The 26,575-nt window shown below is 43.4% G+C and overlaps 1 protein-coding gene across 4 annotated transcripts in view; it reads right to left on the bottom strand.

The window, feature by feature from the left end:
• Nucleotides 1-6,940, bottom strand: part of EHBP1 (EH domain binding protein 1) — a 282,002-nt gene extending 275,062 nt beyond the window's left edge. For all 4 annotated transcript variants that reach the window (XM_035110449.3, XM_035110450.3, XM_088665495.1 and 1 more), the window contains exons 1-2: nt 6,636-6,940; nt 5,102-5,528 (exon numbers count right to left, since the gene is read on the bottom strand). In XM_035110449.3, coding sequence (XP_034966340.3) covers nt 5,102-5,205 — 104 coding nt within the window. In that variant the 5' untranslated portion in view covers nt 5,206-5,528; nt 6,636-6,940. The remainder of the gene's footprint in view (nt 1-5,101; nt 5,529-6,635) is intronic.
• Between the last annotated feature and the right edge of the window lie 19,635 nt (nt 6,941-26,575).

The raw sequence follows: 26,575 nt of genomic DNA, 5'->3' as shown, positions 1-26,575 counted from the left end.
TGACAAGAACTTGTAGGTTATACGATGGGGCTGATAGGAGTGGGGGGAAGAGAAGACAGAATTTCAATCAGACCTAACATCCTATTTTCTATAATGACCTGCTGACAATTTTAGACATACCATAACTAACAGGGTCAGGGACTATCCATTTTTAATAGTTAGCATTGTTAGGGTCAAGAATTATGGAAATCCCTAAAACTGAAGACAGAAAATCTCTTTACTATATGCAGGGCAGATGAGGCTCTGCCATGAGCTAATCCATTTTTAGAGGAAAACCAACGATAAAGATGCAGAAAAGTAGAGCAAAAGCAGTTTCCCATTAACTTTGCACAGCCAAGTCTCATTTCATTTGAGAAGTATTTGGATGAACATATAAAAGGACAACTAAAGTTAGATGCAGCTTCATTTGAAATGAATGAAAATGTAAGAGTTCTTCAATGAACAAAGTAATTAAGTATTATTTTCACATCCATACATAAGTAGCGCAGAATGAAAAATTTATGCAGATCTTTGAGGAATACATCTGAACCAGTCTTCCCACCCCTTCCACCACTTTCATGAACAATCTTTTCTTACAACCACACTTTCCTCCCTACTGTATTTTAATACTTCATTGTTGGTCAGTTTACCATATGAATGGTCTATTATTGCTACAAAAATGGCATTGTTTTGTTGGAATGTTCAAATGCCAGTGCATTAAAATAAGATCATGTTTGCTAGAGTCTTAATAAAAGGACACTTACAATATGACCCCCAGGGCAGACATTATAATCATGATCCTAAATTGCCACATCATGGCAGACGTGGCTCTTAAAGGCAGAGGACAGGAAAGCATTTTAATCCTATCTTGTTGCTTTGGGGCCAATTTTCCTGCCTTCCACAAACCAACACACATAGCATTTAACTTAGAAGGTCTAAACTGTTCACTGACATACCAAAATAAGCATCAAGACACCAAAAAGAAAGAAGGCACTTTTGTTGCCAAAATATGGTTATCCAGTTTTGCACAGAAAGTGCTTATAGCTTTAACACAGGTGGACTGTATTTCAAGACTGCTTAGTCCCCCTTACAGAGAACAGTTGAAATTCAAGATATCCTTTGAGTTAGGTCCAAGTCTATGCAGAGTCAAGCATACAAAAACCTCTTGAAATGAATGGGCTTAGGCATGCTTAGATTCACATGTGATCAGGCGGCACATTTTCTAAATACAGTGGTACCTCGACTTACGAAGACGTTCCGCAGCCGTCTTCGTAAGTCGAAGTCTTCAGTTGTCAAAGCGCTGCTTCTGCGCATGCGCCGACCACGCGCACTGCTTTGCGCAGGCGCGGGGCGTGCGGGGCGAAAAGACTTCCGGGGTTGTCGACTTCGGAAGTCGAAACCTTCGGAAGTCGAATCGTTCGGATGTCAAGGTACCACTGTATGTAACAATAATGCCAATAATGCAGGCAAAAATCCTGCAAACATTCATCCTAAAAAGATGAACTCACACAGATTGCTGAACTGCCCAAGAATGAGCCGTCTCATCCCAAGATAGCTTAATTAGTCCTCTCCACAATCACTATAAGCACTGCTACCTAAGGGCTATCTTGCACTGCAGGGAGAAGGGATCAAGATTTCAAGTCTTAATAAAAGGACACTTAAAATATGACCCCCAGGGCAGACATCATAATCCATGATCCTAAATTCTGTCTTTGCAGCTTGTATTTGATGTTTTAATATTTGTTTCGTTTTCCTGTAAAGCACTTTGTATGTTTCACCTGTAATATAGCACATAAATATATTAAATGAATAACATTGTCCTGCCTCTGGTAATGAGTTTGGCTGCACATCAAATGAAGATGTATGACAGAATGAGAAATGACAAAGATTTTTGTTCTCAGACATAACTTCAGACACTGAGAGTGTCTACAGCCAAAGTGACACTGACTCAGAGTACACAAGTTAGATCAGGGATTAGCTGATTGTGTGAGCATAAAGGTAAAGGGACCCCTGACCATTAAGTCCAGTCACAAACGACTCTGGGGTTGCGGCACTCATCTCACCTCCGAGGATGTGGACAGGCTGCTTGGACGAGTGAAACTGACCACCTGTCTCCTTGATCCTTGCCCATTCTGGCTAATAAAAGCGAGCCGGGATGGGCTGGGCAATGGGCTCCGTGGGGTGATGAATGCTTTCCTCTGTGAGGGAGTCTTCCCAGACCTGCTGAAAGAGGCGGTCATTAAACCGCTTCTTAAAAAAACATCTTTAGACCCGGGCAATATGGCCAACTATCACCCAGTCTCAAATTTACCATTCTTGGGCAAGGTGATTGAGTGGGCAGTTGCTGAACAACTCCAAGCATGCTTGGAGGATTGTTGTTGTTGTTGTTTTATTTATACCCTACCATTCTGGGCGGCTTCCAACAAATACCAAAATACATTAAAATATCACAGATTAAAAACTTCCCTAAACAGGGCTGCCTTTAGGTGTTTTCTAAATGTCAGGTAGTTGTTTATCTCCTTGACCTCCGATGGAAGGGTGTTCCACAGGGCGGGCGCCACTACCGAGAAGGCCCTCTGCCTGGTTCCCTGTAGCTTACTTCTCGCAGTGAGGGAACCGCCAGAAGGCCCTCGGCATTGAATCTCAGTGTCCGGGCTGCGACCAAGGCAGTTTCAGTCCCATGATGAGGATGTGGACCATTTGGATCCCTTCAGGATTCAGGCCTCACCATGGGACTGAAACTGCCTTGGTTGCACTGGTCAATGATCTCCGGCGAGCTAGGGACAAAGGTGAGAGTTGTTTCCTAGTTCTGCTGGATCTCTCAGCAGCCTTTGACACCATTGACCATAACATCCTTCTGGACCGTCTAGGGGAGCTGGGGGCACTGTCATACAGTGGTTCCGCTCCTTCCTCCTGGGCCGTGACCAGAAAGTGGGGGGTGGGGGATGAGTGTTCAGACCCCTGGGCTCTCACTTGGGGGGTGCCTCAGGGTTCCATTCTCTCCCCCATGCTTTTTAATATCTATATGAAGCCACTGGTAGACATCATCAGGGGGCTTGGGCTGGGTGTTCATCAGTATGCAGATGACACCCAGCTCTACCTCTCTTTCAAATCAGAACCAGTGAAAGCAGTGAATGTCCTGTGTGAGTGCCTGGAGGCGGTTGGTGTTGACCTTTAAACCCTAAACGGCCTCGGTCCAGTATACCTGAAGGAGCATCTCCACCCCCATCATTCAGCCCGAACACTGAGATCCAGCACCCTCATTGTGAGAAGTGAGGCTACAGGGAACCAGACAGAGGGCCTTCTCGATAGTGGCACCCACCTTGTGGAATGCCCTTCCAACAGATGTCAAGGAAATAAGCAGCTATCCTATTTTTAAAAAAATCTGAAGGCAGCCCTGTTTAGGGAAGTTTTTTAATATTTAATGCTGTATTGTTTTAATATTCGATTGGGAGCCGCCCAGAGTGGCTGGGGAGACTCAGCCAGATGGGCGGGGTTCAAATATTATTATTATTATTAATTATTATATTATTATTATTATTACTACTACTACTACTACTACTACTACTACTTTACTGGCCGAAGGACCCCTGACCATTAAGTCCAGTCACAAACGACTGGGGTTGCGGCACTCATCTCACCTCCGAGGATGTGGACAGGCTGCTTGGACGAGTGAAACTGACCACCTGTCTCCTTGATCCTTGCCCATTCTGGCTAATAAAAGCGAGCCGCTCTAGAGGGTAGGATCCAACCCCATGGATTCAAACTGCAAGTAAGGACTAAACATTAGGAAGAACTTTCAGGTGTTAAGAGCTGTTTTACAGCAAAATGGATTCCCATGGATGCTAATGGACTCTCCTTCATTGGAGGTTTTTAAGCAGAGGTGAGACAGCCATTTGTCAGGGATGCTTTGCTGAGATTCCTGCATTGCAGGGGGTTGGACTAAATGACCCTTGTGAGTTCCTATTAACCTCATGATTCTTTGAGTGCCCTGCACAGATGGTGAATGTGACAGCAAGAATTAGAAAACAGGTTTTATTTATTTATTCCAAAACATATACACACACAGCGTATGCAGTACCTGCTACTGAGAAATGCCAAGTATTCTCTATCTAAACTGATATTGCAGAACGGAATAGTGAACACAGGTATTGCAATTCTGTCAAAGAGACTGCATTCTTTTAAGTTAGTGATTTGGCTAAAGCAAATACGGTATTTCTTTATTCTTTTTTACTGCGAAGAGAAGCAGAAGCCTACCAGTTTTTAAAGCATACTTTGCAGTGAATGGGGGGGGGGAACGGGGACAGGCCCATACAGCTGATTGGCTAGACTGTTCTGACTAATTTAAACTATGTCCCATTGGGTTACTGCAACACAGAATTCTTGTCTGACTAAGCAAATAACTTGAGATAATTCCCAAGGCTGAATCTTGGCTGTTCCCATTCCAGAGTTGAAAGAAAGTATTTTCAGACAAAAGCAAAAGTCAGACATACGCAGAGAGAAATGAATAATATTGTCAGCCCTGCTAAGTCCTTTACATATCCCTCTGCCATCAACTACCTACAGTCAAACCTCAGTTGTTGAACGCAATCCATTGTGGAAGACTGTTCAACTTTTGAAACATTTGACAACCGAGGTGTGACTTCCGATTGGTTGCAAGAGCTTCTTGTACTCTAACAGAAGCCACATCGGACATTTGGTTGCGAAAAACGTTTTAAAACCAGAGCATTTACTTCCAGGTTTTTGGTATTTGGGAGCTGAAATGTTCGAAAACGAAGCCATTTGAGAACCGAGGTTTGACTGTATCAGGTTTGTGGGGCTACCAAGAGCCTGCCTTGGTAACATTAGGACTTGTTACAAGACAAATAAAAGTCACAAAATTGCAGAAAAACTGTCCAAACCTGCACATATCTACGTAATAAATGCTTGATGTGACCATATAATCCTGGTGAACAAGCAGTAATTATTTTTACAGGGACAGATTAAGTGCAAAGCAAAGCATTTATAAACGGAAATTTGCAAACTGCCTTCTGTCCCTTTTGGAGACGCAGTAATCATCATCCAAAGAGGCAACAGCTTGTTCAAGTAACAGCAGCTCATTCCAACAGAACATGTTACTTACCATTTCTTAGTGCACTCAACCATTAGTTCCTGGTAAGAGGCCACAAACTGGAACTTGGATGCATGTTTTCCAACACGTTGCAGTCTTTTCCATACAGAAGCCATGATGACAAGCAGCTAAAAAAGCCAAAGCCTCAACAGATGTAGAAAGTCTCAGGTTAAGCAAGGCAGGTATAATAGTTCGTTTGCGCTAAGCAAGCTACATGTAAGTCTAATAAAAACAATTGAAACAGAAGATGTTGAAAGGATGCTCAGGATGCATGTTCTGGATATCCCTTTCCCAGAGTAAATCTTCTTTTAAGTGAACAGCACATTGTTGAGTGAGTGCAATCATGAACCATGACAAGGAGAAAATGCAAGTGCAAGGAAGTTTCCTCAGAGAGTCGTCATTCCTCTTCTTGGGCTCAAATGAGGTTCAGGCTGTCAGACTGGAAAGCAAAACAGAATTCAAGTGAGGCAGTGGCTGTATGTGCTGTATCTGATAATGTTACAATTGTGGGAAATTTCTTATGTTTTTCCATATGGCATTCATGGACCCGCAACACTGTACACATGAGAGAGAGAGAGACCCACACCCCTTACCAAACCCTCAGAGATAGGGAGAGAAACGCAGAAGCAATTTCAGGAATGCAAGCCACAAGTCTGTCTGGAAACAAACCAATCAGTTATTTTATCAACACACTCATCATCCCAAACAAAATACAAAAAATCAGAAGGGCCACCCTCCAGCATCTCTTGGAAGCCAGGCTATATATCAAGGTGCTGCCAATAGTACACACAGAGGGAGCTGCAAAGTTCTTTGTCTCCATGATGATGGAAAAAAGGTGTAACAGTTGTTTCTTCCCTCACCTCCTTTCTACAGGGGAATCTGCATGTTGGGAAAGTACGAGCATACTGGTGGTGCCGGTGGCAGCAGCAGCAGCAGCAGGCATTTAGATTCAGGGTGCAAGAGGGTAAAAGACATTTCCTGAGCTTCAGCAGCTTAGGGCAGGGATATCCTTTTCCTCCACCGAATAGCAAACAGATCCCCTTCCATCTGTGGCACTACTTTCCAGCCACGAAAACAAGGCAGGGGCTACGGAAAGTGCAGCTATTTACTACTTCTTGTTGGGCATTCTGGACAGGGGGAAGAGGAAAGGGAAAGCGCAGCAGCAGCAGCAGCAGCTGCAGCAGCAGGAGCCTAAATGGGAAGGAGGCCGGCGAGGGGCGAGGGGAGCGTGTGGTGAGCAGAGGCCGCTTCTTTCGCCGCTGGGAGATCTCTCCTGCTTCAGACATTTCTCCGTTTTCCGAGACTCCTCGCCTGCATTGTGTCTGCCCGCCTCGCTCGAGGGGCGCTCCCGACACTTTCGCCTTGCGCGGAAGAAGGCTCCGCTGCCCGTTCTCCATCCCCGGCGCCCAGCACCGCCTTGGCCAGGCTGAGGGACCCTCCGCGGACCTCGCGGCGAGGGGCTGGCGGGTGGGCGGCCGAGGGGGAGACGCACGAAATAAGCCGCAGGGATGGGGGAGCCTTCGCCGCCTTCGCCTCTGGCTCTTACCTTCTTCCCGCTGCTTCCGCGCAGCCCTCAGTCCCAGCCAGGCGAGGCTCCGTCGGGGCTGTCACACACACCGGCCAGGGCTGGGGCTGCCCATGACAACCGCGCCGGCAGCTGCTGACCCGCCTCGGTCCAAGCAGGGAAGGGTCCGCTTTCCCCACCCGAGAAATAAAAAAGCCCCAGCCAGGGAAAGGGAGGCGGCGGCGGCGCTGTTTCTCCTCCGGGACCCCGAAGCAGCCGCAGCAGCTCCGGCTCCTCGCATTCCACAGCCGCCACCCTCCTGCTGCCAGAGGTGCGCACCTCACACCAACTTTCGCCCCAGCAGGCGCAACCGAACAGGCGCCGCTCGGAGCACGCCATTGGCAAAACGGGCGGGAGCCCTCCCAAAGCCGGCGAGCGCATTGGTCGCAGGGCCGCGTCGATCATTGGCCGCAAGGCGCGCGGGTGGGAAACCCTCCTCGCAAGTTAATAGGCGGGGTTGGGAAAGGGAGGAAAAAGGAGGGAGGGGCTCGGCTTCCACCGCCACCACATACATACTCGCCTCAGCGTCGCCGTTTCTATTGGCTCGCACCGCCACCGCCGGGGCGGGGTTGTTTACACCGAACGGCCCGGTCATTGGGTGGCGCTGGCGCCCATCTGCGGAAAGTTGCACGCGCCGGGGTTTTGTGGGAAAGAAGGCAGCTGCCGCTGGATGGGAGCCAAGTTTGCCCTGAAGGAGGCTGAGGCGCCCGACTCGTCCTACGTGGTCGTGTTGTGGATCCTGCCTCCTGTGGAGCTCTCTCTCTCACAACAGGGGGGGCTAACTTGAATAAAATAGGGGGCGGGGTAGGTGAGGCCTGGCCCGCATAATCGATCACGCGACACGGCACACACCGTTTGAATGGCGATGCCCATCAACTGTGGAGGGACGGCCGGTTCCTCAAATATTATGTTTTTGGGGGGGGGGGCGAATAACTATCGGTCCCTAGGAGTTGGCTCTTATGCCCCACCCCACACACTTCGCCCTCCACTTTCAATAGGTTGCTCAAAAGTAAAAGCTTCAAAGCTGGCGTAGACTGCTGTTTAAATTATTTTGATGATGATTTAATAAATTGGTATACTGCCCTCCATCCAAAGATCCCAGACCGTTGACAATTGTTATAAGAATTTTAAGGTCTTAGATATATAATAAATGTTCATAAATGCACCAAGCAAACATGTACATAAATAAAAAAATTCCTTCCAGCAGCACCTTAAAGACCAACTAAGTTTTTATTTTGGTATGAGCTTTCGTGTGCATGCACACTTCTTCAGATACACTGAATTAGAAGTCCCCAGACGCTTATATGTAGAGAAAAGGTGGGGAGGGGTGGTGGAAATGGGTGATAGACTAACTAAATGGGTGATAGACTAAAATCCAACTTCTCTGTTCAAACCAGGTCTCTCCATGGTTTTAAGCTTGGTGATAAGTTGCAATTCAGCAACTTCTCTTTCCAGTCTATTTCTGGAATTCTTTTGTAGTAAGACAGCTACTTTGAGATCTTGTATAGAATGTCCTGGGAGATTGAAGTGTTCTCCTACTGGTTTCTCTGTCTTGTAATTCAGATTTATGTCCATTTATCCTTTGGCGTAGGGTTTGGCCTGTTTGTCCAATATAGAGAGCTGAAGGGCACTGTTGGCATTTGATTGCATACACAATGTTAGAATATGAGCTATTAAATAGTCCTGAGATGGTATGTTGGATGTTGTTGGGGCCAGTAATGGTGTTGTCTGGGTGTATGTGGCAGCAAAGTTGGCATCTGGGTTTATTGGAGGCTCTGGTACCAGTATCCATGTTAAATCTGGTGGTTGTCTTATTGTGGGTGAGGAGTTGTTTAAGATTGGGTGGCTGTCTGTAGGCAATGAAAGGTCTTCCTCCCAGAGCTTGAGAAAGAGAGCTGTCATAAAAATAAAAAATCTATACAAGATCTCAAAGTAGCTGTTTTATTAAAGAAAAATTTCAGAAACAGACTGGAAAGAGAAGTTGCTGAATTGCAACTTATTACCAAGCTTAAAACCATGGAGAGACCTGGTCTGAATAAGGACACTGGATTCTTATCTCAATATACATGATCAAGCTTTCTTTAGCACCTCAGCACTTGCTTTTTCCTGCAAGACCAATTACAGTCGTTAACAGTCATCAACAGGTTTACCACTCCTATCAGCCAATCACCCATTGCCATGGCTGGATTGGTTGATCCGACGGCTTCGCATGGGCGCTGGGGATTGGCCGCCCAAGAGCAGGCTGTGGAAGACGGCACTGTCAAGCGCTTCACGGAGGGAGAGATCGGACTTCGGCGTGCGTGAGGGAGGGAGAAGTTTCCCGGTAGTAGTTTCTCCTTCTCTCTCTCTCTCTCTCTGAGGTAGCCCCGGATTAGTCTCCGAACGGACACCGTCTTTCCGCATCTTCAGGCTGGAAGGCCGAGAGGGTGAGTTTCCCACCCAGCGCCATGGGTGGCTCTTGCCTGAAATTGTGGGAAGGGAGAAGGGAGAGTTCCCCACACGGATCGTTCCTTGAGCCCATAATTGGCATCGTAGCAGGGAATTTATTGGGGGAGGGGGTCTGCCATAATCCTGGAATTTCCCCGACACGTAAGGAATACCAGGGCCGTCTCAAGCACGTCGGGCGCCCGGGCGCCATGGTGCAGAGATCACTCCTGTGCCCCCGCCTCGCTCCATTTCTAGCCGCGGCTGGTGGGCAGGCGCAGCATGGTTTCCGCGCGGCTCTGCAGCGCGCTGCCCCCCTACCGGGCCGGTGCCCTGGCGCCCCGCGCCACCCAGACTACCCCTAGAGCCGGCCCTGAGGAATACCGCGGCCACTGACATGTCCCGGGGAATCGCCTGTGTGCCCAGGAAACCCTGGACGTGTGGCAGCCCGTGGCAGGTTTTTTGCCCATTTTCCTGAGAAATAGCTTTTACAAAAAAAGAAAACCCGCCTCCTCCCTGAAAGCTCAACAACTTTTCTGTCCGGGTTTTCGCTTTGGATTTCATGGCGCCAGGTTGTTTTGCGCCCTAGACAAGGCTAACTACTTGCACACACACACACACACACCAGAATTTACAGTATTTATTTATTTATTTTGCTAACTTCAGTTTTCAAAAACTTCTAAGGAAACACAAAAACTTGAAACCGCAAAATTTATTCCAGATTACAAGAATAAGTAATACAGCCATTTCCAATTAGCTTCCTTAAAAACTTTTAGGTATAGGGCGGTATCAAAATTAAATAAATAAATGAAATGTTTCCGCGCACAAGTCGTTTTGAATATTCCTGCCAATGGCAGCACTTTCAAGTCTCTTAAAAGGCACATCAAAATCTCGCTTTGTGGGTTTGGCCACCAGTTTCTTCAGGTCTGGCACAGGTTCAATTGGCATTAGCTGCCAAGCCAGCAGGTCTCTTTTGCAGCATGGTTGAGTGTACGTATGTTTTGGCAAGTTTGAGCTTTGAGAAGCTGCATTGAAGAATAAAAGAAAGATATTGTTGGAAATTTCCAAGATATAACAAAAACTAATCTTTATAATGCTGTGCCATTCAAACATCCATTCTGTACCCATCTGAGGTTGGCTACCTAGTTAGCCCAGTGATATCACTGGACCTGCATTCAACCCAAGCTCAAAAGGTTGCCCATCACTGAACTATACGGACCTTTGTCGGCAAGGTGATGCCTCTGCTTTTTAAGATGTTGTCTAGGTTTGTCATTGCTTTTCTCCCAGGAAGCAGGCGTCCTTTAATTTCGGGACTGCTGTCACCATCTGCAGTGATCAAGAAGCCCAAGAAAGTAAAATCTCTCACTGCCTCCATTTCTTCCCCTTCTATTTGCCAGGAGGTGAAGGGACCAGTGGCCATGATCTTAGTTTTTTTGATGTTGAGCTTCAGACCATATTTTGCGCTCTCCTCTTTCACCCTCATTAAAAGGTTCTTTAATTCCTCCTCGCTTTCTGCCATCAAGGTTGTGTCATCACCATATCAGAGGTTGTTGATATTTATTCCGTGTGTATGTGTTTGTTGTGATATTGTATTTTTTTTGTTTTTTATGTTTGTGTTTTATGAAAATCCAATAAAAATCATTTTTTTAAAAAAAACAACAACACAGTACTGCCCATTCAAATTTGTTGAGACTTCCACACCACATTTTAGCCAACACTCCCAAGGTAGTTTACAAATCATATAAAAACAGTATAGCAATATTAACACAGCAAAGCAACATTGTTCTTATATTTAATAATGTGTGTGATTTATAAATCTTTTAAAATAAAGCATGCATCAAAAGAAACACAACAGTGGATAAATTCCGGTATTAAGGGTTAATTTCCAAAAGCACAACAGCTACCAGAATATCGAGAGAGAGAGAGAGAGAGAGAGAGAGAGAGAGAGAGAGAGCAACACAGATAACAGCATTTCAGACTGTGTGGTGACATTGGAAATCTCTGCCTTCCTTTGGATAGGTGCTAGATACTGATAGTTGCCAAGATAGTTTATGTTTTGCATTGGAAACTGACACCAACCCAGTGCAGTCTTTAGGGAGCTTCTACTATACAAGCCCATGAAATGAACAAGAGTTGCAGGCGTATTCTACTCACATTGCTTTGGTTTGGCTTCTGCTGCTACTTGCAGAGTGGTCCTCAGGTTTTATCTTGGAATATACTGTTGTTCCATTGGGATTTTTTTTTACCCTAAAGGGTTTTGTTGAACTTCTGAAAACCTTGAGGGATGAAGCTACATCAGAACCAACACCTGGAGAACTGTTATTGCTGTTATTGCATAAAAAAACATTTCTCCCACAGGACTCTTGCTCTAAACTTTCTTGATTAGTGTCGAAGTGGAGAGATTTTCTTACACTAACCATGAACTTTCTAATTGGAAAAAATAATTTACTTTTTTAATGTATGCTACCACGGCAGCAAGGATCTTAATTGCGAAATATTGGAAGAAAACTGAATTACCAACTATAGAAGAATGGCAAATGAAGATGTTGGACTTTATGGAACTCGTGGAATTGACAGGAAGACTCCGGGACCAAGCAGAGGAGACGGTGGAAGAAGATTGGAAGAAATTTAAAGTATATGTAGGGAAATATTCTGATGTATAAGAATTTGAATATCTATGGGAAATTTTTGTTGTTAAGGCATTAGGGAGGAGAGAAGAAGAGAGCGAAAAATAGATAAATGATTTCAATTTAATTGATTGAGGTAAAGGAGATGGGATAGTTGTTTTTGTTTTTGAATATGTGTGTTATGTTTTTGTATGTATAAAATTAATAAAAATTATATATATATATATATATATATATATATCTTTTTGTCATAGGAATATTTTTAAACACTTCTAAGAATTGCCTTTTGTTTTCCCTCCAGAAGAAACAGTTAAGAGAAGTATTGACCTAGACTGCAGTCCTAAGTTATTGCAAGAAAAATTCTCCACTGAAGTATGTTTAGAATTTGAACAGTAAAGACACACACAGTGCAGCGATCCTCCCTGTGCTATGTATATATTTAGCAAAAACATTTTTGTTTCCCACACGCAGACATCATTTCTCTCTCCGGCAGAATAAATGCAGAGGATCCAGTGGCTGTTCAGCAACTTGTGTTTCAAAACATCATTATTTATTAACATTTTCCATTTCATTATTTGCTTTTAGGTTCACATTACATGAGGCCTACAGAAGATAAGCGCATATGAAATTATTTTCTCATCTAAGTTTCTTATGAAACAAAAATCATTCATTTTGTTGTTTTTGTTTTATTTGAAACAAATTGATGAGTGATTTGACAAATTTTATAAATGATCCCATTAGCTGTAAATGTCTTCTAATAAGCATGCAGCTACTATCTCCTCCATCACTTCTGGTATTAGCAAATATAACATGCCGTTAGGGTTTGTTTTACCCAACACACATCTTTCATTCAAAACCATCTGAGAAGTGACTTTGAACACTAAAGAGAGGAGAGAATACAGTGGGGCTTAATCCAGAGAAGCTGCCACTACTGTACTTGACTACAGTACTGAAAATTGTACTGATATGAAGAGACTGAAAGTTTTTCTCAGTGTTCCAAGGAACAACAAAGTACGGAAAAACAGATGCTCTGCTACTGAGGTTTGTCCCTTCCCCAAATAACTTAACCCACTCACAGTTTAAGTTCCTAGTTTCAGAACAGCAAATACAAAGCCACAGGGATGATTGACAGGTACATGACATTTTAAAATATTTATTCAAATTTGTTAATGAACTAAATATATTTGAATATCAAACTACACATGCTTACGATTTGTTGTTTCTCAGTGACTTATGATACTCTAGCACCATTACTCCTGAACAACACAATCACACAGTGGAAGTTGTCATAGCCTTGGTCTTGTGCCTCTCATTTGCTTCATTACTCTCTTTTTTTGAAGTTGAGATGAACTCAGATGAGCCTCGTTTTTCATCTTCACTTTTCCACAGGGTGTAATTGCAGAAGTCCATAAATTCTGATGTACAATGATTTTGCCCCACTTTGAGGTCACGAGGTACATACGGATGAGCTCTTGCCCCCAAATCTCAAAATATTATTGTGAAAGAAGCTAATCTGATATGTCACATTTTCATTTAAAATAATGATAAATTAATATAGTGTTTCAGAACCCTCTTCCAGCATAGATTCAGCAGGCATTTTCACTTTTAACTTCCAGGGGTCTCTGGAAGTGTTTTCAGTGCCAACAGGCTGCTTAACCTGCTTAACCTGATGATCCGCTCACTTTAATAATTGTTTGTGTTTTATGTTTTATAGTTGTACACCACCCTGATGTTTTATGATATGGCAATATTATTATTATTATAAATATTATATTATTATATTATATTATATTATTATATTATATTATAAATAAATAGAAGAAAGTGTGAAACATTAGTAGGAAAGACAACCAGACATATATATTATGAATGGCTAGGGTGTTTTTTTTACTGTTTTAATGATCAGTTATCAGACTGCCTGTGTGTTGGACTGAGGAGGGGTGGCTGGAGAAGGAGAGGTGGTAGGAGCACTAACTTGCCCCCCACATTGAGGGAGCACATCATGCGATGCGGCATGTGATGTAATGTGACACATCCCACCCAGCACACAAGCACACGCACATCAGGCTGGCGTCCCACCCCTGCCACCGCGATGCCGGCGCTCACACGCCAGGTGGGGAATGGGAACATGGAGCTGGGCTCTACACTCGGCCTCCTTCTCCCCATGGCAAAGGTGGTGTCAGGCTTCAGAGAATCAGATCCCTCCCACGGTGGCAGCCAAGAAGCAGAAAAATGATAAAAGTTCTTACCAAGCAATTTATTCAATACAGAGAGCGACAAAGGAATGCAGTCTTTCCTAAATAATAGTGTTGCTCCAAGTAAAGTCCCACCCCACTACGTCTCTCCTATTCTACGTCACCCCTGTGTCGGCTAATCTGAGCTTTCTGCCTCTGAGCTCTCGGTGCTACTACCCTCAGTGTCTACCTAGTCCTGGAGGTGTGTGTGTCAGGAATGCTTTCCAAGGACACCAAGTCTATCAGCTGTCTCTCCCCTGATGCTTCTTCTTCCTGCTGTTCCTCTCTCAATATATCCCAGCTTCTGTCCTCTGCCGCCTCTGAACTATGCCCTTCTGCAAACCACTGTTCTAAATCTATACTGTCCTCCTGTTCTCGGAAAGGTTCAGGAGAAGGGGGGGCAGTCCACACCATTTCTCCTCAGTCCAACCCCTGACAGGCGGAGAGGCAGTGGCAGAGTCTCCACACTCGGCCTCCTTCCCATGGCATGTGCTTGGCGGGGTCAGGATGCACAGAGAGCAATCTATGCGCTCGCTTGTCCTAGGCCCCTTCCCGGCTCCTGGGCTCCTAGGCAGGGGTTGGGGTGAATGGATGGCACCCAGCAATGGCGGAGGATGTCAGCCCCCTCAATACTGGGGTAGGTGGGACCCCTGCTTCAAAATATTGAGGGGCCTGAAGCTCCTTGCACCCCTATACCACTGGGGGTTGGAGACTGACTTGGAAGAAGGTGGGGGAACCTGTAGCAGCTGTGAGACGAAAGGTAGAGTCAGGAGAAGCTGCGCGATCAGAGAATATAGAACAGTTGCAGGAGGAGGGAGAGATACGAAGGTCAGGCTGGTGTTGAGTCAAGGGCTTCCACATCTCCTCCTTCTGCCCCCACATTTCCTGCTACACTGTCTCCCAGGACCAGGCGAGGATTGGAGCAGGAGAAAGGCTGGACCATAAAGAAGGCTGATCGCCGAAGAATTGATGCTTTTGAATTATGGTGCTGGAGGAGACTCTTGAGAGTCCCATTGACTACAAGAAGATCAAACCTGTCTATTCTGAAGGAAATCAGCCCTGAGTGCTCACTGGAAGGACAGATCCTGAAGCTGAGGCTCCAATACTTTGGCCACCTCATGAGAAGAGAAGACTCCCTGGAGAAGACCCTGATGTTGGGAAAGATTGAGGGCACAAGGAGAAGGGGACGACAGAGGACGAGATGATTGGAGAGTGTTCTCGAAGCTACTAACATGAGTCTGACCAAACTGCGGGAGGTAGTGGAAGACAGGAATGCCTGGCATGATCTGGTCCATGGGGTCACAAAGAGTCAGACATGACTAAATGACTAAACAACAATAAGGTAATCTCTGGTTCCCTGTCCTCTATTAGATATTTTAATGTAGTGGTTTCTTAAGTAGTGGTTAAGAAAATTTAATTTGAACTTAACAGCTTTACCAGTAGAGATTTCCCTCTAAAGTTGTTTTGTACTGCTGCAAACTTGTGGTTTCCCCCAAGCCTACTGACCCACACTTGCGGAATGTTTGCTAAAGGCATACCGTATACAGTCATACCTCGGTTTAAGTACGCTTCGGATTGAGTATTTTCAGTTTAAGTACTCCGTGGACCGGTCTGGAATGGATTAATCCACTTTCCATTACTTTCAATAGGAAAGTTCGCTTCAGGTTAAGTACGCTCCAGTTTAAGTACTCCACGGACCGTCTGGAACGGATTAATCCACTTTCCATTACTTTCAATGGGAAAGTTCGCTTCAGGTTATGTACAGACTTCCGGAACCAATTGTGTACTTAAACCGAGGTACCACTGTATATCATTCTTTCCATCGGGAGAAGAAATAACTTTATCACAGAGACCTCCGATATACCTAGTTGTCTCCACCTACCATTAAGACTTACCATTTTCTAAGCTTATTTTGTAATCTGTTTTAAGCCTGCTGCACATTCAAATTGCTTTGTTCTGTTTAGTTGCTCAGTATTCTTCCTTCTTGTTAATCTTTTCATTTTCTACCTGATGTTTCTGTACTCTTTATACAGATGGTAACCATTTAAATCCTTTATTGTGGTTATTGTTTTTCTGTGCCCTTCCTGTGTGGTCTCATCAGTCTTGTTTTGAGTATCATTATGATCTGCTAATACAAACTGTAGCACCAGTGGATTTAAGAAGTATGCTTTTGATTGGGAGGACGTTTGGCATTTACACAATCTGTGACCTGCTTCCCAGAGGGAAAGCAATTTCCAAAGAGGAACAGCAAGGTAATTTAAAAGTAGGCCGATCAAAAAATTGCGAGTTTTTTGGCGTTCTTGTAAAAAAAGAAACCCAACTCACTAACTTTGAGGTTTGTCTAAAAAAGCTAACTTTTTGAAATATGGCAACCTTATCAAAAGGCACTCATACTACCTGGTTTCACGTAGCTCAGGCTCATTCTTTTGCACTTAGTTTTGAGCACAGGGGAGAAGGCCTACGCACACTTACTTTCTTTGAATCCTTATGCAGCAGACCAGCATATGATTGAAAGGTGCTGCTTCCCAAATATACAGCAATGTATTACATCATGAAGCAGGGGGTGCTAGAGGCCTTCAAACTGTATGGGAATCAGATTTAGGCTACACAATTGAAAATCACAAATGGGAGGGTAGATACCCCTACTCAAACCATCTCCCCTACTCAAACCCATCTCTACTCACTAACAGGAGGCCTCACTCAAGGTCATTCTCCAATGGCACTGGATGCCAGTCAGGCTGGCAAAAAGTAATCCCCCCTTTCCCCTTTATGTTGGAAGGGCTGCGGAAAGCTTGGTTCATTTATTCATGATTGGTGGGAATGCCCTTATGTTAAAAGCTTTTGGAAGAGAGTATTCTCCATTATATCCACAATTACAGCCAACCCTTTTCTCCAACTCCCTCCTTAGTCCTAGTAAAAAAACACTGAGGTCCAGTGTCGAGGGCCTTCTGGCGGTTCCCTCGCTGTGAGGAGCCAAGTTACAGGGAACCAAGCAGAGGGCCTTCTCGGTAGTGGCACCCGCTCTGTGGAACGCCCTCTCACCAGATGTCAAAGAGAAAAAACAACTACGAGATTTTTAGAAGACATCTGAAGGCAGCCCTGTTTAGGGAAGCTTTTAATGTTTAATCGATTATTGTATTTTAATGTTCTGTTGGAAGCCGCCCAAAGTGGCTGGGGAAACCCAGCCAGATGAGTGCCACAGTGAACTAGTAGGCTTCTTACTGACCTTGCCACGATTAGCAAGAGCTCAGAAATGGAAGAACCAGACTGAAATACCCCTGAACATACTGGAAAATACAGCAATGTATGAGTGTTTCACCAGACTCAGGAAGGCAATTAAAAGCATAAGGAATAGAGACACCTTCCAAGAAACATGGACCCCTTTCTTTAACTATGTTAATGACCAAAATCAAGATCTTCTTATATCAACCTGCTCAACATTCTCAGTGGAGAGGTTATGCCAAGTACCTCTGGTGACATAAACCCTCTGGTTACGTAAATTTCAGGATGTGAAAGCGGCAAACCCAGAAGTATTTGACCAGGTTTTGCCGTGCGAGCATGTACAGAAGTGGTCCTCAGGTTGCGGAAACCTTGGGATCCGACTGGACCTCTGGAACAGATCCCGTATGCAACTGGAGGTACTAGTGTAATATGTTTGAATGTTGAACGTATAAGTGTATGTCTAGAGACAATGGATAAAACAAACACTATTAGTTATACTGCTGGATAAGTGTTTAATGGTTATTGTATTTGTATAAAACCAGTAAAAATTTGTTGTTGTTTTTATAAAAAAAGATGTATGCTTTTGCTTACTGAATTGTTCAGCTAGTGGTAATTCAATGTAGGCTACTTGTCAGGAATATTACCTTTTCCTTGTTTTTCCCTAGAGCAACTAGGCTTTCAGAATTCCTGTGCTGTTTATGTCTTCCAAGGCTTTTCTTTTAATGATGTGAATTTGAGATTTTATAGCCCCATATTTCCTAAGTGGGGCTGAAAAAGCCAGAAGCCTTCATACAGTTGTATCCCTCAAAGAGGGATGAGAAATCAGGCACCATTCCAGAAACAACAACTGCTATTCAAAAGCTACTTTGAATGTGATATTGTTGAATATATACCACGTGAAAACAGCCCATTAGACTGCATCTTTCGATATCTAACACGGCCAGTTTTAAAACTGGAAATGTGAAGGTGCTGAAATTATGTCTTCACCATCTGATTTTCCATGTAATTTTGTAAGAAACTGCATCAACAGCTTGTGTAGTCCACACTTTATTCTGTTTCACCTCCCAATCAATAATCTACTTAGGGATTTCTTGATATGAAATGCAGTTTGCTTTGACAAACATCTTGCATTATCCTTTTATCCTTCAATACATCAGAATGTTCCCAACTCTAATTGTTGGAGGAGGGATTCTGAGACTGCAAATTGTGTGCCAGACTATTAGGCTGCGATGCCAACATAGTCTACTCAGAAGTAAGTCCAATTGAATTCAATGATGCTTACTCTCAGGTAAGTGGGGTTTAGAATTACCGTCTCATTTAGATTAATTGGGGGGGGGGGAGTTGGCAGAGGAGAGAATTCATGGTTTTTCTTGTATTAATTGAATACTGTTTAACATATTGCCTAGATTTTTTTATTATGACTTAAAGAAAACACAAAAATGATATGGGGAAGAAAAACGAAGGAGGACAGCCCGTAAATTCGAGAAGAGGAATCACCCATGTACTGGAAGCACACAAAGAACAGCACAAGGAACACACAGAGAGAAAAACAAGAACACAAACTGAACTAAGGTACTCAGAAGATACAGTTGTACCCTTCAGACAGGCTATGGAGTCTTAACAGATTCAAGATGTGACCAGAAAACACCATCACTTACAACAAAATCTAAACCATGCTGAAAGGAGAGCCATAGAAAATCTCAGGAACAACCCAGACATAATTAAAGAGGCAGACAAGGGTGGAGCTGTCGTCATCATGAACAAAACTGATTACATCCAAGAGGCCCACAGACAACTTTCCAATACTGCCTTTTACATGAAATTGGACTCAGACCCCACACAAGCATACAAAAAAGAACTGAACAAGATTGTCAAGGAGCTACCCCTACACATCCAAGAACAGATCCTCACAAACACACCAGTGGAACCTCAACCAGGAACTTTCTACCTTCTACCTAAAATACACAAACCAGGAAATCCAGGACGCCCCATCATCTCAGGTATTGGCACCATTACAGTGGGTGTTTCCGGCTATATGGACTCTGTTCTGAAACCATATGCTATCAGTGCTCCCAGCTACGTACGTGACACCACAGATTTTCTGAGGAAAATACAATCTTTGAACAATCTTCCTAACAATACTATACTAGCCACTATGGATGTGGAATCTCTATACACCAACATCCCACACAATGATGGTTTACAAGCCATAAGGAACACCATTTCAGATAAAACCACAGCGGACTTTGCTACCAAACTCTGCCACTTTGTCCTTACCCACAACCACTTCAAATTTGGTGATGACCTGTTCCTCCAGATCAGCGGCACAGCCATGGGCACCCGCATGGCCCCACAGTATGCCAACATCTTCATGGCAGATTTAGAACATCGTTTCCTAGACTCCTACCCACTCAAACCTCTCTTGTACCTACGATACATTGACGATATTTTTATTATCTGGACACATGGACAACAGACCCTGGAAACCTTCCACCAGACATTCAATGACTTTCACCCCACCATCAACCTAACAATGAACCAATCTATGCAAGAAATACATTTTTTGGACACTACTATAAAAATACAGGATGGACGTATAGACACCACCTTATACAGAAAACCAACTGACCGACAAACATATCTACATGCTTCTAGCTACCATCCCAAACATACCAAACAATCCATCGTATACAGCCAGGCCCTACGTTACAACCGTATCTGTTCCAACTCTACAGACAGAGAATCTCACCTAAGAGATCTACAGCAAACCTTTTTAGAACTAAAATATCCACCTGATGAAGTTAAACAACAGATCAACAGAGCCAGACTGATACCTAGGGAGAACCTGCTGCAAGACAGACCCAAAAAAGAAAATAACAGAACACCACTAGTCATCACATACAGCTCCCAAGTTAAAACAGTACAACGCATCATCAGAGATCTACAGCCTCTCCAGGACAATGACAGCTCCCTTTCTCAAGCTCTGGGAGGAAGACCTTTCATTGCCTACAGACAGCCACCCAATCTTAAACAACTCCTCACCCACAATAATACAACCACCAGACTTAACATGGACACTGGTACCAGAGCCTGCAATAAACCCAGATGCCAACTTTGCTGCCACATACACCCGGACAACATCATTACTGGCCCCAACAACATCCAACATACCATCTCAGGACTATTTAATTGCTCATCTTCTAACATTGTGTATGCCATCAAATGCCAACGGTGCCCTTCAGCTCTCTATATTGGACAAACAGGCCAAACCCTACGCCAAAGGATAAATGGACATAAATCTGACATCAGGAACCATAAGACTGAAAAACCAGTAGGAGAACACTTCAATCTCCCAGGACATTCTATACAAGATCTCAAAGCAGCTGTTTTATTACAGAGAAATTTCAGGAACAGACTGGAAAGGGAAGTTGCTGAATTGGAAATCATTACCAAGCTTAAAACCATGGAAGCACCTGGGATGAATAGAGATATCGGATTCTTATCTCATTATGCATGATCAAGCTTTCTTTAGCACCTCAGCCCAGGACTAATTGCAGCCATCAGCAGCCATTAACACCCATCTACAGGTTTACCACTCCCATCAGCCCATCTCCCATTCCCACCCACCCCCACCACCCTCTGTATATATATAGGGTCTGACACTTCTGTTTCTAGTGTATCTGAAGAAGTGTGCATGCACACGAAAGCTCATACCAAAATATAAACTTAGTTGGTCTTTAAGGTGCTACTGAAGGAATTTTTTTATTTTGCTTCGACTCAGACCAACACGGCTACCTACCTGTAACCAGATTCAAGATGTACAAGTTCCACTTGGCATGATTTTCCTGAGGATTACTAATATTTGACTGTTGCCTCTTGCTCTTTGGATGTGCATTTGTCACATATGTGGACTTCAGACTTCATACACTTTGGAGTGATACCCACATGGTAGAAATGCACAAGTGCAGCCCCCACCCCTAGTAAGCAATAAACAGATTTTTAGCATAAGGACATTGTATGTCTGACTACAGGTTCATCACATGAAACAGTTGCCATTCCAAAAAAAAGGGAAGAGATGCGCAAATTTGGTTTATGTGCATAAAGTTGTAATGTGTGTGTGCAGGATGTGTAGGGGTGTATGTGCCCATCCCTCTACTACAGAAAAAGGATTGACAGGCACAGTGAATGTATGAAATGGCCGAGAGCATGTGGGATTCAGTGCTGGTGCCAGGTTTTGGGTGAGCCTTGGGCAAGATGCTCTTAGTAGGCGGCTTCCTTCCCTAACTGCCCTTTCACTTCCCTCAGCACCATCTCCCAGAAAGAGAGCTTGTGGGTGTTTGTGCTCTGCTTTGCTCTTTTCACTACTTCCTGAGAAGACATGTAAACAGGTAGCAGTGGCCAGGAGCCTCCAGGGGCCAGCCATTGTCTGTGGGCCTTTGCAGATACTTTGCAGGTACTAAAAGCCCTTGACATCTACCTGAGTGTTATTTTTATATTTGTGGTGTTTCCATGATGCAACAACAGAAACATGAAGTCTACAACCATTCCTGGCCATAACAAAGCTACTGGAAATTGAAGGGTTGTTCAGTTTAACATTAAAATGTTAACAGAATACTGAAAATAATACACCAAAGAGGCAGCAACCAAAGTTTCAGCCCCATGGGAAAGACGAGTATTTCTGTGGGTGGCATTCACTGTTTTAATTGCAGGCATTACTGTGGATTTCACCCATCAAATCAGACAAAGGCATCCTAACCACAAAGCATTATGCATTGCTCATTGCATGCCAGCTTCAGTAAGACTAAAAGAAAGCGATACAGAAATCCTGCACTGAGAAAGCAATAATGTGCTTTTACAGGCAGAAGGAGGAAGAGTCTTAGTTCAGCTATCTTCAATTTATTAGATAATGCTCTGTGACAATGAAGGACAAAGACAATTCACTATGTGCCTGACAATTGATCGTTTTTATGTAAAGCCAAATTACAAATTGCCAGCCTCCCATATTAAAGGATCAAAAAGATTAGTCTAAAACATATTTAGAAAGAAAACTATATATCCATATCAAAATGCAGATTAATAATAGATAAATTTGATTTTCACAGATGAATGTACCATGAGAAATCAAATTTTTATAACAGACAATCATATTAAGCATTTGTGGCACATAAAGTGCTCACTATTGAATAAAAATATTGATCGGTATTTTTTGGGGGGGGGGCCCTGCAATGCATAGGGCAATTGTCAAAGTTTCAAGGGCCCAGTGAAAATGTGAACAGCAGGCACCTTTAATTCTGTATTTACTTACAGAACCCTAGAAATATGGATCCATTTTAAACATTTGGGTGCAAAGAAGGAATGTTAAAAGAATACCACTGCACAGATGTCCAGTTATCCTTTCCCTTATCATGTCTTGGCTTTACCAATACCACCTTGGCCAACCACTTGCACTCTTTATAAAAATCTTTGTTAAAGAATCCCATCTGAATTAGCTATTATCTTATGATAGCAGATCCCTTACTATGGCTTGAGTGAAGTATTAGTCAATGTCTCTGAGTGACCCCAATTTTTACTACTAGGAGGGAAATATCTTTCTATCCACTTTCTTAAAAGCACTTATTTATAAGTCGTGTGTGTGTGTGTGTGTGTGTGTGTGTGTGTGTGTGTGTGTAACCTAAGAAGGGCCAAACTTTTTAATCTTTTCTTATAAGGAAAGTCCTCCAACCTTTGTTCATATTAATTTTGATACTCTTTTCCATACCCTTTTTAGTTACACAATATATATGTTTTGCTGTGGGGCAACTAGAACTCTACACATTGTATATTCTAAACATGATAGATTAACAAAATTGAATTATGGTACTCGATGTTGTGTTTACTTTTTACTTCCTCACTGCTTGAATATTCAGTGACCTGTTAACAGTGCCCTCAAAGTAGTTGTGTGTGTGTGTGTGTGTGCGTGTGTGTGTTGTTTCTGTCGCAATATCTCTCTCTTCGTATGTGAATCCCATTTGCCACATGCAGTTTGTTGCCCACCTACCTAGGCTTGGAGAGGTTCCTTTGGAGATCTTTATAGTGTGCTTGGAATTTCACCATCTGAAATAATGTGATTTTGGCGTTTGGGTTTTTCAGGCTGTTTCTACTCCCCCGTCTGAATCAGCCTAGCCACCACTGATTCACTTCTGCCCATTCCCATCAGCTGGCTGGTCCTTTCTTGCCTCCCTGTAGAATGGCTGTCTATACATCTTTTACTTCCTGCTGTCACAGTTACTGAACAATAATAGAATGTGCATCCAGACAGTGCTAGAAAGTATAAACTCATCATCATCCGCTGTGCCAAAGTGGTATGGAAGTCAATATTCCTGCAAGAGCAGAAATTAACAAAAATAAGTGAAACAGATAGACCAATAAAGTCCAGCATTTCAATACATCTTAAAGAAAATATGACTTCTCATCAGTCTTGGCTTAGACAAAGTTATAATTTCCCAGGACACTGAAACTTGTGACATGCTGTTGGCATCCATCTGTCTCGAGAGACAATGGTGAAGTCTTAACTGTTGTGTTAGAGGCATTGAAGTGACCTGCCCGGGGCGCAAACCTGGGCAGTGTGTATGGTGGTCCTCTAGGCTGACCAGACAAGACCTCCCTTTCGGCCTCACTGATGTGGTCCAAAGGAAAGCACTTGGCACCAGCTTGGCTGCAGGAGTTGCCAGAAGGCACCCTCAAACTGTCTTAGGAACTCCACTCTGGATTCGTCTTGAGCCTTTTCTTCTCCCAAAGATATCCTGCAAGGCAGTGGAAGTTTTGGATCAGAATCTTCCTTCTCCTAGATGGGCTACCTTCTCAGGTTGACAAGCCTCATTTGCCTCTCACTTCCCTCTACAACATGTGCAAAAAAACACCTTTTAAACCATTGGATCCACTACTGGTCTCATCCACTCAATCCACAAGAGCCTGTCTGTATATGCAGGGGAAGTCCCTCGCTCACCAAGGGTTTGAGACCCATCAGCTTCCCTCACCTGATTTACCGGTAGCTGGCCACTCAAAACCTTTTCGCAGGGTGTGCCTACTGTTGCTCTGTGGAAACTTGTGACAAAGTTGTTAAAAATATATATTTAAAGAATCCTTATCATTTTATGATAAGCAAGCAGATTTTGCTTGCAAGTGTAACAAGGACTGTATTTCTGTGTCAACTCCCTTGAGTTGGAGATGGATATACAACCCTAAATTAATTGCACAAAGAGCAGCTGTTGCAGATGTGGTTAGGGAGAGAGAACCACCTTATTCTTTTGATTGTAAATGGTTTTAACTGATTTTAATATTATATTTTTATATTGTTGTAACCTGATTTTGGGGTCCTTTTGGTGAAGGGTCGGTAAGAAATCAAATAAACAACAGTGATTTTAGAAACCTGAATAAATTAGCCAAAGAACATAGCTTTGAAACATATAAGACTTTCAATCTTGATAAATAGGGCTGGTTATTTATTTATTTATTTATTTATTTATTTAGTTAACTTTCTAGCCAAGCCAAAACCTTAGGGCAGCTGATATCAAGTTAAACTGTTAATTTTGCCAAATAAAATCCACTTAAAACAGATAAACCATATCAAAAATAGAAAAGAAGTAGGTTATCAGCCAATCTCATACAAGGATAGGTTAAGTGCAAAATGAGATCAGTAATTTGGATTTGCCCACAAAGAAAGATTAGGACTAATTGAACCCAGTCTAGTGTCCATGCTCTTTCTTATTGTCTTTTACAATGGTGGGATAAACACACAAAAATGCCAGCAATCCAGATATGAGTCAAGTGAGAATCACTATACCTTTCATCAACAATACAGAGAAACACCAAAATGCCTCAGCTAGATGTACTCATATTGCCATACATTGGATGGTGTGAATTTGGTGAGACATCCGAAGTGTTTTCCCTGGTCGCAAACCATACCTGCCCAAAGCCTCATACTTGTCAGGGACTGGGCAGAGGAGGAATGATGGAGACAGCCTCCCCAGCTTGACCCTTCCAGGGGGGAGGAAGACAATTTAGATTTACAACAGGGGTTTGAGGGAGGTCACAGCTCAGAGGCAGATGAGGGGGAAAGTTGGGAAATAATGGGAGAGGAGGAGGAGGAGGAAGCACCTACTGTATACACCTAACTTTGAAGACATGTTAATATACTGAACTGGAATGTAGCTGGAGAATATTTTTATTTTTACCTGTATCCTGCAGGAGTTCATGAGAATTCAGACAAGCAACTTGTGTCCTTGGCTACAACAATGCAGGTGGCTAGAGGCATTGTACTGTCACTAGTTTTTTCAAGCAAAAAACGTGTCCCCACGTAATGGAAAGAGATGAGACTATCCTTGATGAAGACAAAGCTCAGAAAATAATGGCAAAAGGAAAGGAAAGGAACAAGTACACTGAGAGAAACCCCTCGTTTGCAGGTCTGGGCATTCCAATATGTTCTCCTTCATGTTGGAGGAACAATGAACACACTTGGCAACGACATGACATAAAACATTCAATACAAGCCAATGGCACTACTGCAGTCTCCATCCCAGGAGCAAAATGGTAGACATATTTCTGTGCTTCCTGGAGTAAACTGGCTTCTAAAAACCAGCACTTTAAGTTGTGATGCTGAGAAATCAGCAATGGCAGTACTAGCAAAAACAAAATCACTTGAAGGTAAGGTTGGAGAATGGCTCCCTGGTTCTTCTAGGAACAGGGGTCAGCAACCTTTTTCAGCCGTGGGCCGGTCCACCGTCCCTCAGACCATGTGTGTGTGTGGGGACTATATTTTTGGGGGGGAAATGAACGAATTCCTGTGCCCCACAAATAACCCAGAGATGCATTTTAAATAAAAGGACACATTCTACTCATGTAAAAACATGCTGATTCCAGGACCATCTGCGGGCCGGATTGAGAAGGCTGTTGGGCTGCATCCGGCCCACGGGCCTTAGGTTGCCACCCCCTGTTCTAGGAAAGTCTGGTGTCTGGAAAGGTCCTCAGGCTCTAACTGTTAATACACCATGGTACTTTGGACAATGAAGCCTAAGGCATTTCTCTGGGTGGGTGTGTTAAGTATGTAATTTAAGAATAAACTCTGGGGGCTTGACAAAGTGTTCTGCAATGTATTTACAGTGTTATGATTACACCTCTGGTTTATTAATGAGTTCTCTGTGTATTTTCTGTCTTGGCTGATAGAAAGGAAGTAAGATATTATAGCACAGAATATAAACTTTCAGGACCATAAAATGTGAAATGTGAAATTTATGGAGTGTTATGAGATCTGATTTCTTTATTTTTATTTTCTATTCTGAGGTTTAAGGGTAGGTGAGGCTATAAATATAAAATAAATTAATACTTTTAAAAATGTCAGCAACACTTTGTTCACATTCCAGTGAATGTGGCTCAGGAG

The sequence above is a fragment of the Zootoca vivipara genome, chromosome 3 (genome assembly GCF_965207765.1).
Source record: "Zootoca vivipara chromosome 3, rZooViv2.hap1.1, whole genome shotgun sequence".
Taxonomy (NCBI): Eukaryota; Metazoa; Chordata; class Lepidosauria; order Squamata; family Lacertidae; genus Zootoca; species Zootoca vivipara.
The sequence above is the reverse complement of the archived record's forward strand: the minus strand, read 5'-3'. Positions and strand labels throughout refer to the sequence as shown.